The sequence below is a fragment of the Hippocampus bargibanti genome, linkage group LG06 (genome assembly GCF_051943395.1).
Source record: "Hippocampus bargibanti isolate YZ-2025 linkage group LG06, ASM5194339v1, whole genome shotgun sequence".
NCBI classification, from domain to species: domain Eukaryota; kingdom Metazoa; phylum Chordata; class Actinopteri; order Syngnathiformes; family Syngnathidae; genus Hippocampus; species Hippocampus bargibanti.
In genome coordinates this window covers 20,881,338-20,893,774 of record NC_142739.1, presented here as the reverse complement: position 1 = coordinate 20,893,774, position 12,437 = coordinate 20,881,338, and the positions used below count along the sequence as shown (strand labels likewise).

Below are 12,437 nucleotides of genomic sequence, written 5' to 3'. Positions count from 1 at the left end.
CATTCACTTTAAATTCAGCACGGGGTCTGGTGACTGGTTGAATTCTTTGATCCGTCTGATGTGAAGAAGCTCTCTGTGGACCATCTCTCATGCTCGTACAAAATGTCAAGAAAAGGTCCTTTCAATGGGAGCCAGCAACACACAACATTATCATCTTATGCGAGTTTGAATAGGGTGGGTTAATTCTGGAAACAGTCATAGGACATTTTATTTGTTGTTTATTTTTATTCCCACCACTATTTAAAAAAAATAATCACACACCCCGACTTTAAAATAAAATAAAATGTATTAAATTAAATAAATAAATGACATGAAATTACATTAAATTAAATATAATAACATAAACAAAATAAAATAACATTTATTAAAATAAATAGAAATATACATACATACATACATACACACATACATACATACATACATACATACATACATACATACATACATACATACATACATACATACATACATACATACATACATGAAATTAAATACAATAAAATGTATTTAAATAAATACCTCAATTAAATTAAATTAACAAAATAAAATGACATTTATTAAAATAAATATATACATACACAAATAAATAAATATATAAATAGATAAATAAAATTACATACAATAAAATTATTCAAATAAATACATAAATTAAATGATGTAAATACATAAATAAAAATACATAAAATACATATAAATACAATTAAATGTATGAAAATAAATGCATCCATTAAATTAAATTAAATTAAATTAAATTAAATTAGTTGTGCATGTTTAGTCACATGAATTCATGATAAAATCAGAAAATGATTCATCCTGGTCTTTCCCTTTAGCATCATAAAAACATGGCATTTGAACAGGGGTGTGCAAACTTTTTCGATCCACTATAGCTGCAATAGCTATGTCAACTGCTTTACTCCATTTGGAGAATGGGAAAAAAAGGAAACAGTAGCAGGGGACAATGTATTATGCTGATTAAAACTGGATGGAAATGGCAAGCTGGGCAGCAGTAATACAAAACATCTTCATGTGACGTTTGTCCATCAATCATCGGGACCATTGTGGTGGAAAAAGAAACTATATCCTTTGATTTTGTGAGAGCTTAGAAACGTTGTACTTTACATCCCATTGATGGTTAGAGCGTTTTGATGAAATGTGACAGTGGGATGTTCTTCCAGACCTCATCACTCTGCATTTGACTTGCTGTGATGACTCACCTGGCGCATTCATGACTGATGAACATGTGCATACGCGAGGACGTCAACTGTGTTTTTCAGACCACCTTCATTTGATTAAAAAAACGAGTAGAACGGCCAATGATAAACACAATTGCCGAGATGAGTTGAAAGGTCAAGTTCTCAACATTTGTCACCTGGAAACCCAATTACTGCCCTAAGATCCACAGTGGTACCTTGACTCACAAAATTAATTGGTTTTCGAAAACATTTCCTAACTCGAAAAGTTTGTAAGTTGAGATGTTTTCCATGCCAAAACCCAAATCCGTTCTAAAGCCCCTTGTTGAAAAGGTTTCTTCAGCCGTCATCTGTACTTCTTTGAAGGTGTCGGACGTTTCACTTCTTATCCAACAAACTTCGTCAGCAAACTAAAGTCTTACTCCCTGTGAGCCGGGTCCTATCATAGGAGAGTCCGGCACCGCAATGTCTGGACAATAGGGATACATATATAGGGCCTAAACTACCAGTAAGACTTTAGTTTGCTGACGAAGTTTCTTGGATAAGAAGCGAAACGTCCGACACCTTCAAAGAAGTACAGATGAAGGCTGAAGAAACTTTTTCATCGATGGACCACTCCTGTACGACTGAGAGCGTACACAGACCCAAAAGCCATTGTGTTATCATATTGTCTTTGTGTTCTCATATTATTATGTTTTTGTTCTTTTGACTTATAGATAAGAAAGAGTGAAAAGGAATGACAGGTATGGAATCTTGTGACTCTTGTGATCACTCCTCTCAGAGCCGCCAACATTTCAGTCACAAATATTAAGCCCTAAAGTAAAAATGCTGTCTTGATAAGCATTGAGTCAAATTTGGCGTGACAGTGGGATTGGATTTACCTGTATTAGTCTCGCAGTGGAGACATTTACATTTCACAGCAGCAAAGTTATGAAAGGAAGAGGAAAGGGAAAAAGAAGTAGAAAAAAAAATACAGGAGCCATGTTGAAGTCAAAACAACAACGAAAATATGAAAATAACAAATAATATTGTCACGATTTGGTTGGCGACCAACGGGTGGCGCTGTCGGCCCCGTCGGCACCTGCACAGGTGTTGGTCGTTCCAATCCGTGGCAGACTGTCGCGTTCCGGTTGGCTACAAGCTAAATGTTGAAAGCAAACACTGATCTGTAGCATCCATTAACGAAAAGAGACTGTTTCACATTTCCTGTCCCACGTAAATCCGCTTCAATTCCAAGCCGCGACGGTTTCCACATATGCATCGGCGCTCTGCGCTGACGCCCCTTTCTTCTCATCGCATGCTCCTCAAGCATCTGAGAATCTTACATCTGAGAAATATACATTTGGTGCTGAACAAAATGTTTAGTTATTCTTTTGCTAGGCTACGCACCATCGTAAATGGATCAATGGGAAAAAACACAAATTAAACCCGGAAAGTGTTTCACAAAAATCCAACACCGTTGGCAACATACTACATCATAGAAACTCAGGTCAAATCAAACGTACACAAGCTTAATGGCCCAGAAACGTCTGTTGGGTCCTTGACAAAGGTCAGTAAAATGCGACAAGGATGCGGTTGCCCTTGAAAATGTGATATGGCATTTTGTGCCTCTCAACAGCCCATTTTTACGCTATCTGTAAAAGTCAGCATTTTCCTAGGGTCTCTGTTCTTTATCCCGACACAAAATTGTCAACCCAGCAAAATTTTACCTCTGAAGGTAAAAATCAGAGGCGGGATGCTATCGTTTTATGATGGAATGGTAGAAAGGAACCACCCATCTGAGTGTGGCACAAGCGGGCTTTTCATTTTGTTTCTGGACTTCCAGTGAAGATTTACTTAACTTCACCTTCATATTATGTTAAGGGGTCAATTTTACCCATTTCCATTTTTGTGTTGACTCAAGCTCTGGATATCCTTTCTTCAAAACAGTTCTAAAATATCCCAATGGGATAGAAAATATGTTGTCTCTCTTTTCAAGTATGTGTATCTCATCATCTCAGAAACAGTTGCTTATGTCACCTATTATTTGACTCATTTGTGTGGATTTTTGCATACGGGTAAAAATGACTCACAACATAATCAATGTGATTTTTTTTCAACATAATATGAGGGTTAATCCATGTTTTAACAACTTCATTTAAAGGTCAACCGACGCCTCCGGACAAATTGTGTCCATAATTTGGAAAATCACTTCAAATGACTTCTACTAAGCGTATTTTACAAAGATTCCAGCGCGTATAGCTATATTTTACGTTTTAAGACTGAATATTCAGGAAGTCTTGTTTTCGTGTTGGTGACGAATCCTGACGTCACGTCAGGAACGCCCTTGACCAAGAAAGCGACACACAATGCATTTTGGGTACTTTGTGTGGTCTGGTAAAATATCGTGCTGATCCGTGTTGATGGCAAAATTAGAAGGAAAACACATAAATAACACGATGGTGAATCGTTCTATGTTGCATCAAGACTACTATTTGATACTAGTTGACACAAATTCCCAGCTGACAAATCAGCCCATTTCCAACGGAGCTTGAGCGCCATCTTGTGCATTGTCTGGGATGCTACATTGGAGTCCTGATGGCTCGAATTGATACACAAGTACCTCTTTAATCGATTGCACACATTTATGCTTTCCTCTTCAGAACTATTTGAATCATATTCATAACTGGATGAGTAACAAGAAAGCATCTTCTCCGAATCTGAAGCCATTGTTTTGATTCTCGAGCAAGGCAAGACGTCTTGGCGTGACGTCACGAACAAGGGGGCGGGACCTTCTGAAACTCGCCATTTCCGGAGTCATTTTGAAGTAGTTTTGGGACACTTTAACTCATTTTTATTGGTGTTTTGCATTTGACTAAAAATATCAGCCTGCGTGTTTTGGATATTTTAGATGCTATGGAATGTTTTTCTGACATCAGTTAGGAAACAAAAAAATGGTGTTGGTTGTCCTTTAAGATATCCGGTATGCATTGCATCTGTCACGGTTTGCGAGGTGGTGATGGCGGGTTCGGATCCCAAAAAGCAGGCAGGAGGGAGCAGGAGGTTGTTTGACAAATTGTATTAAAATAAAGTCAGCAGGAACAAAATGTAAAACATCAAAATCATCTGAATGGAAAAAATACAAAGTAGCAAAAGAAGACCAAAAGTAAAAGTCCGCCAAGGTTAAACAAACACGTACACAATGCATGCAGCAACCAAGCGGCAAACAAACAATGAACCGGCACCGGATGGTCGTGCCGGGTGTTCTTTTAAATGTCAATGATTAAACGACCAGCACCTGCGAGGCTGCAGGCAGGGCTGACGTCGCTACCCGCTGGTCGCCAATCTGATCGGGACGACCAGCACCTGTGCAGGTGTAGGCGGGGCCGACAGCGCCCCCGTTGGTCGCCAACCAGATCATGACAGCATCTTGTCTGATTCTAAAGGTCCTATGAAGATTACATTGCGATGGCATTGCATCGAGCAACTACTTTTGAGATGACCAAGTGATCTACCCATTATATTTATTCAGAAATATATTGAAGATTTTTCCACTTGATGTATAACCACATTTGTTGCACAACACAACATAATTGTGTATTTTTTTGGCCATTACCTGAGTTCACTCTGATAAATAGCAGACAAGACAAAAAGCACTTTGAAAATGTCATCATGAAAAAAGTCCTAATTTTATTCCGTATGAAAGGGATAATTTTTTTCTTCTTACTTTGTCCAGCTCCCCCACTCAGTTTTATACCCTATCTTACGTTTAGGAGGAAAAAAACGAGCAAAAAATTGGGATGGTAGCTAGCTTGTTAACTAGCCGTTAGCACGCAGTGTATCTAATCATGAGATGTCATCTGATTGGTTGTCTGCTGTATCAATCAAGTGAAGGGATCACTGCTAGGCTGACGTCTAGTTTTTATAGGAAACAACTCAACTTTATTTGTACCATGTCAATTCATGCCAATGTCACATCACCTTGTCATGCGATCGAACAATTGTACCTTGGAGATCGACTAGTCGACGTATTGAGCACCCTTGGGATAGAGCAGGGGTCTCAAACTCGCGGCCCGCGGGCCAACTACGGCCCCCGAAAGAATATTTTGCGGCCCACTTTGACATGAAAGATTAATGTTAGTGCGGCCCGCATGATTGTTATGAATGAAACTTGTGTGTGGAGCTGAACAAGTAGGCAAGAGAAGCCATGTTTAGGACAGTTCATGTTCAATATTAGTTCATGTTCAATATTTTCTTTATTTAAGAAAGTAAGAACTTTGAATACAGACATTTGAAACTTTATTAAAATAATTAGTTTTCCATATTTTTTTTCTGTCGTCTGTATCTGCCTTATGATCATTATAATTATTTTATTTATTTATTACTGGTTAATTTATTTTTATTCATTTTCCCATTTATTCATTTAATTCATTTTTTTGTGTGTTAAAAATAAAGATTTTGAGAACGTTGGAATGTTTTATCTGTGATTTTCTTGTGGAAATCCTGATGCGGCCCTGCTTCACCCAGACTCTGCCTCCAGCGGCCCCCGGGTCAATTTGAGTTTGAGACCCCTGGGATATAGACTATAATCTGATTTGACGGAAACAATCAAATAAAATCACACATTATGGAAGAAACACAGTCAAGAATAACATGACAAGATGAATGCCCGGGGGCAGCAATATCATGCTGTGCTTCATTATGTGTCAAATCCTGCAACACAATACAATACAATACAATACAATACAATACAATACAATACAATAAAGTAAAATTGGGCTTGGATGTTCTCTTACAGCTTTAATTTGCCAATTGTGCGTGTGTTTGTGTGTGTTTGGGGGGTCAGTTATAAAACTTGAACTCTTAATTTGGCCTCCCGTATCTTTTGTGGCTTGCGTGTCATTGAAAAGTACATGCAGGAGGCCAGTGTGTGTGTGCGCGTGTGTTGAGGTCGACTGCAGTGGTTGGGTGCTGATTAGTCGCGCTGACGGGGTCTTTTGTGCTCCCCACACAGGGGTTTTGGGAGGGGGTGCGGAGGGGGGTATAATTGGTCTTTGTTCAGCGCTCAGCTTCGCTTTGAAGTCTCTCATTCAATTTATGTCCTTAATACATTCCCTGCTTCTCTTTACTTTCCCCTGCTACACTTGGTTTTTCTTGTAATTACGCGGCAACCTTTTATTAAAATCTGTCACACTTGCTCACTCGTGAGACATTCGGTACAGTCGCCGATGGTTAAATTGTGTCACGAAACACAACATTAAATCCAATGTGCTCTTGTTTTAATTGCAGGGAAATGGTATAACAAAAACCTGAATGGTATTCGGATGTTCGCAACTGTGAAGAAAAATACCCTGCAACTGGTAAACTGTGCCACGAATATTTCCACAACTATGGCCGATTGTATGACTGAAAATGTGGTAGTTGTCGACCACATTTGTTGAATAATTTAATGGGCCTATTTTTTGACAGTTCTTATAATTTTTCAAAGGAAATATTTTGAAAATATGGCAACATTCAACATTTATTTTGTCGAATTTAAAACTATGCACAAAAAAATGATAACTCAAGGGCCAGATTGTAGTTACGGTTTCCTCTCATGGACGTTATGAATTTGGAGAAGTCCACATATGTATTGTCAGACATATTTGCTCGGACACTTTGAACAAAGGCTCGAACGCAGGAAGACTGTCTTTAGCTGCCAGCAAGGGGCGCAATTTTCATGAAACCACTTCGTGTGCGCTTCTCGGCTGACCCCCGACCTCTGTCAAGCTTTTTATTGAGAGTACATGCAGATTCAAGTGATACATTAGTAAAACGCTCCCTTCTTGATTTAAATACCAAACCCCTGTATGTCCCATGGACACCCTTCTGGTACAAGCACCAGCATCCATAAACCAATGGAACATAGACATTTTAATGAGTGGACTTTCCATGAACTGATAGATTTGTAACCTGGCTAATGATATCTTCTTGTGCAGGAGTGTACCAAATACTACCTTCCGCCCAAGGCTAGATTTCTTACCCGAGGAGGACAGTTTAACAGGCTGGGTCTGTTCACTACAAATTGACCCCGGATTCTCTGTGCTCCATTGTGTACTGGCCTTGTGGTCACACGTGTTCGGCCAACCAAGCATTCCACAATATAAGGTGCATAACAAATTAATGAATAACTAGTTTTTTTTACTTCAAATTTGAAGTCAAAAATAATGACTGTTATTGTAGTTTATGTGGGACAATTTCAGAATTAGAATCAAAATCATCTTGATTGCCAAGTATGTTGAACACACAATGAATTTGTCTGCGGTATCATCATTGTATTGTATCATCATTAAAAATTGCAAAGAGGCACTCAACAGTTATATTCGGGTTACTGTTTTGAGCATCAATGGCGATGGGGGAAGAAGCTGTTTAAATGTCTACTGGATTTAGTGCGCATGGATCGGTTGCGCCTGCCTGAGGAGAATAGCTGGAAAAGGTGGTGGGAAGGGTGCGGAGGGTCCAGTAGGATTATCCACGCAATGTTTGAAATTTCAGTTCGGACAAGCAAACATCATGAAATTTCACAAATTTGATTTGCTTTCGCGGGCCAAATAAAATGATGCGACGGGCCAGATTTGGCCCCCAGGTCTTGACTTTGACATCTGCGTGATAACCTGTAATCTGATAACATGATAAGAGGTCCACCGTATTAACCGCTCTCCCTCAAAGGGTTAAGTCCACAAAAGTGTACCATGTCTATTCCTCCAATGTCGTTTTTCCTTTTTTTACTTAACATTGCTAAGTTCTCATGACAGTTTTGTTGTTGTTGTTTTTTTTAGCAATCCTATCTCGATTTATTCACATAATCGCTCTTCCCCTTCGGCCAGTACATGTGGAGAAATGATTGGTTTTAATAAACCACCGTTGTGGATCACAGGAAAGACCCAGCCAACGTGATGCAGGCCATTTTGAGCTGCTCTAAGATATGTTGTGGCACACCGTGGTGGGGGGAAGAGACTCCGCTTGGGTTTCGTTGCCAAAAGTCTCCAAGGAACGAGCTGTTTATGTGCTGCGCTTGAAAAGAAAGCTTTGGCAGGCAAAGTGTGTGTGTAATATGATGAGGGAATCCTTGAAGAAAAAGGAGAATGCTTAAGGGTCTTTCCCCCCACCCCCCACCCCCTTCCATCAAAATAACCGAGCAAAGGGCAAACAAATCTGTTGTAAAATGGCGACCTGTTGCTCATGAATATGCATTTGCTTGTGTGTTTTGCGTGTGTCGTCTGGGCGCAGATAAAAAACGCGGCGGCCAACGTGCTGAGGGAGACTTGGCTCATCTACAAGCACACCAAGCTGATGAAGAAGATCGACCACTCCAGAGTTCGTAAACACCAGCGGAAGTTCCTGCAGGCTATTCACCAGTGAGAGCACTCACAACTAACATACACCCACTCACACACACACATATGCGCACGATGACGCTACCTTTGAAATCAGTTCCATCCACCCACGACTTCAATGAATCATCATCACTGGCTGAAAGTTCATCCAGTCAAATACAGTTTTGGGTGATGGACAGGCCTCATTCCGTGACCAAGACTTTGGTCATCATACCTAATGCACTGATTGTAATACAAGCGTGTCGTTCGTTCTGGCAGGTGGAGGGATTTTCCCTCATACGGGATGACCAGGCTGAAATAGGCAATCAGGTGCCATAACGCCACTGTGTACAATGTTGCTTTCAATAGAATGAAGGTCCATTTAATACAATACAATACAATACAATACAATACAATACAATACAATACAATATGATACAATACAATATGATACAATACAATACCTATTGGTTTATATAGCGCTTTAACAACAGCTGAACCTGCAACAAAGCGCTTAAAATGGACAGCTATCATACAGTAAATAAAGCAGCCACAAAGATAGTAGAAACCACCAGGGGTTAAATTAAGATCAAGTCTGAATCATGCTGAGTCAAATGCCAAAGAGTTTTGAGGCGGGTTTTAAAGATGGAAAAAAATAATTCTGAAGATTTTAAGGCCAAAACATTCCATGAAAACCACCCAGGAATATAAAAGTTTTAATGAAGGAAGATTGGTAATTTCTGAACATTAAATTGATTATTGTATTGTGATCCACTCTGATAAAACATTGGAATAGTTTTTAGCTCATAAAAATGCAAAAAATATCACACATGCTATTCTGCAATTTCGATGTTGGTTTTTGACATAAAAATGGAAAATGATGGTGAAATCCTTATACAGTAAAGTCTCGTTATATCGATATCGGATATATCGATAGTCCCGGGTTTTAAAATAAGTCATCCATTGGAGGTGCGTCTTATAATCCGGTGTGCCTTATAGTGCAGAAAATACTATATAAATAATTGTAAAATTACTGTATTTTTCAGTGTCTCAGGCGCACCAAAAAGCCTTGATTTTCTTCAAAAGATGACCTTGCACGTGATACGCCGGTGTGCCTTATATGTGAAGTAATATTGAGCCACAACAGGCCTGGCAACTAGTGTCTGCAGCCACAGACTCAATTTCCGCTTGTAGAAGAAGTTGTGCGTAACCCCAGCCTCTACTTCTTTATAATGTGGTGTGCCTTATATTTGGAAAATGTATACATTTATATATTATATTGGGAAAACTGTTTTCATACATTGTAGATGTGCCCTTTAGTCTGGTGCGCCTTATATATATATATATATATGGAATTTTTTGAAAATACTCCAGTGCGCCTTATACACCAGAAAATACGGTAATCATACAGGTTATATAGTGTATGTCCATTTATCATGTATAAAGTTAAGCTATCTAATCTCATGTATAAAGTTAAGAATCTTATTCTAAATCTTCCCAAAAATGCTAGTGGTTGGATTTGGATTTGCCTTTATTAGTCTCGCAGTGGAGAAATTTACGTTTCACAGCAGCAAAGTTCTGAAAGCAATGAAAGTAGAAAAACAAAATAGAGGAGCTGCTGGAAAGGCAGCCACTCTCGCGGCGCCGTCTTGAAGTCAAAAGAACAAAAAAAACTAAATAATGATGTTGATGGGTTTGCGCATCCACCTCACAGGGCAGAAGTGTGTGGCGTTTGCATGTTCTCCCCGCATCTATGTGGGTTTTCTCTGGGTATTCCGGTTTCCTCCATCCCAAAAAACATATGTTAGGGTAATAGATTGCTCTAAAGTATTTACTCAATGTGATTATAAGCATAGAAATAAAATGTATTATTATGATTACGTGTACTGTGCGATTGGCTGGCAACCGGTTCAGGGTGTCCCCACAACCATTGCCCAAAGTCAGCTGGGATTGGCTCCAGCACCCGAGCCTCGCGTGGATAAACCCGATCAGATAATGTATGGTTGGATGAATGGATCGCAAAAAGCAAATGTTGCACGTGAACAAGGGTGTGTGTAGACTTTCTGGATCCTTTGTAGCTTTGCAAAAACAAGATTTTGAACAGCAGCCATCTTTCCAATGCTGCTCATTTTGAAACTTGCTGACATATGAGCTCTCAGCACTTGATCATAAAGAGCGAGCACACCTCAGTCATTGCTCTACGGCTCTTCTTTATAATTGCCTGGCGAGATTATTTATAAAAATTAATTGTATTCCCCTTCATTTATTTCCCCAAAGGCCTCATTATTCCCAAGGTCTCATCATATTAAAGGCCACTCTTATTTATTCCTGCACAGCTCTCGGTTTCCGACGGAGCTGAAATATTTTGCCCGATGATTTACAAAGTCGTCAGAGAGGGACAGCACACGATGTGACTGAATGTTTTTGCACACTCACGCATCCGAACAAACGGCGTGGGGGAGCAACAAAAGGTGAAAAGGGGCCAAGGTGACCCTGAAGCAGTTTGTTGTCACATAGCCCGTCGGGATTTAACTTTCCCCGCTTGACTACTGTGTACTCACTGTGCTGCAACTTTGGATGGCTGGCTGTCCCTGCATCTCATTGTGTGTGTGTGCGTGTGCCTGTGCGTGTGCGTGTGTGTGTGCGCGCGTGTGTGTGTGTGTGTGTGTGTGTGTGTGTGTGTGTGTGTGTGTGTGTGTGCGTGTGTGTGTGTGTGTGTGTGTGTGTGTGTGTGTGTGTGTGTGTGTGTGTGTGTGTGTGTGTGTGCGTGTGTGTTTGTGTGGGTAGATTACGCAGTGTGAAAATGGAACAGAGGAAACTCAGCGACCAGGCCAACACGCTGGTGGACCTCTCCAAGGTGAGTCCGCAGAGCCTCTGTGAATTAACTCATTTGAAATTGTTACCCACGCCCCCCTTTTTTTTTTAACTCATTCACTGCCATTACCGAATTTATTCGGGAATTGAATAGCATGACGTGGAGCGTAATTCCTGAATTTATTCGGCTTTTTTTTTGTTTTGTTTTTTCATGCGGGGGTGCCGATAAAGCGCTCCTCACACCTCTGACAATGTTTTTCCCTTCCACAAGGGGGCAGTATTTGCCTTTCATCCATGTTGGCACTTTGTTACAGCTTCCGCTGTTGATGAAAAGGTTTCTTCAGCTGTCATCCGTACTTCTTTGAAGATGTCAGACGCTTCGCTACTCATCCGAAAACCTTCGTCAGCTAATTAAGATTTGCTGGTAGCGCTGACCCGATATAAATATCCCTAATGTCCAGAGGTGGCGGTGCCAGTCCTCTGCTTTGATCGGTCCCGGCTCTAAGATTGGGGGGAGCAGAAGACTATTTCCTGAAGCTTCAGCTGTTGTGAAAGCGCTATACACTGTAAATCAATATGTATTACAGTATATTGTATTTTGTACAGCCACCCTCATTTCAAGCTCAGATAACTCTAGACCCATATAATTTAGGAAATAACTATTTTTTTCTGATTAAAGAAGATAGTATAAAGTTTCTTACGCTGAATTGAATATTGAGTCAAAAGTGTCTTACACTGCATTGAATGTTTATGTAGTCCTAAAAATCAATATTCTGTGGGTCCTGAAATTTGAGTGAAAATTACAAAAAAACCCGGCACTGGACTGGACACATTTTTTGCACCTGGCCTGACAGTGAGTGAGTTAAATTGGGCCGTTTCCATGACAATCTGCCTGTTTGTCTCTCCCTAGCAACCAGAACTGGTGTTATGAAGCACGGGATGACTGAGTGGGAATGTGAGGTGAAAAGAGAGGAGTGTTTTTTTCTTTTTTTTTCTCGTGTGGGTGTCCGAGTGAGCGCGCAAGATCACATAAGAGTGTGTATGTGCGCGGGTGTGCAGTCCTTCCTTTCAGTCTCCGTTCTCTCACAATGTTCCAGAG

General features: G+C 40.1%; 1 protein-coding gene across 3 annotated transcripts in view; it reads left to right on the top strand.

Annotated features, from left to right (window-relative positions):
• Positions 1-12,437, top strand: part of kcnn3 (potassium intermediate/small conductance calcium-activated channel, subfamily N, member 3) — a 107,106-nt gene that overhangs the window by 90,718 nt on the left and 3,951 nt on the right. For all 3 annotated transcript variants that reach the window (XM_088998594.1, XM_088998596.1, XM_088998595.1), the window contains exons 8-9: positions 8,439-8,566; positions 11,312-11,381. In XM_088998594.1, the coding sequence (XP_088854720.1) occupies positions 8,439-8,566; positions 11,312-11,381 (198 nt within the window). The remainder of the gene's footprint in view (positions 1-8,438; positions 8,567-11,311; positions 11,382-12,437) is intronic.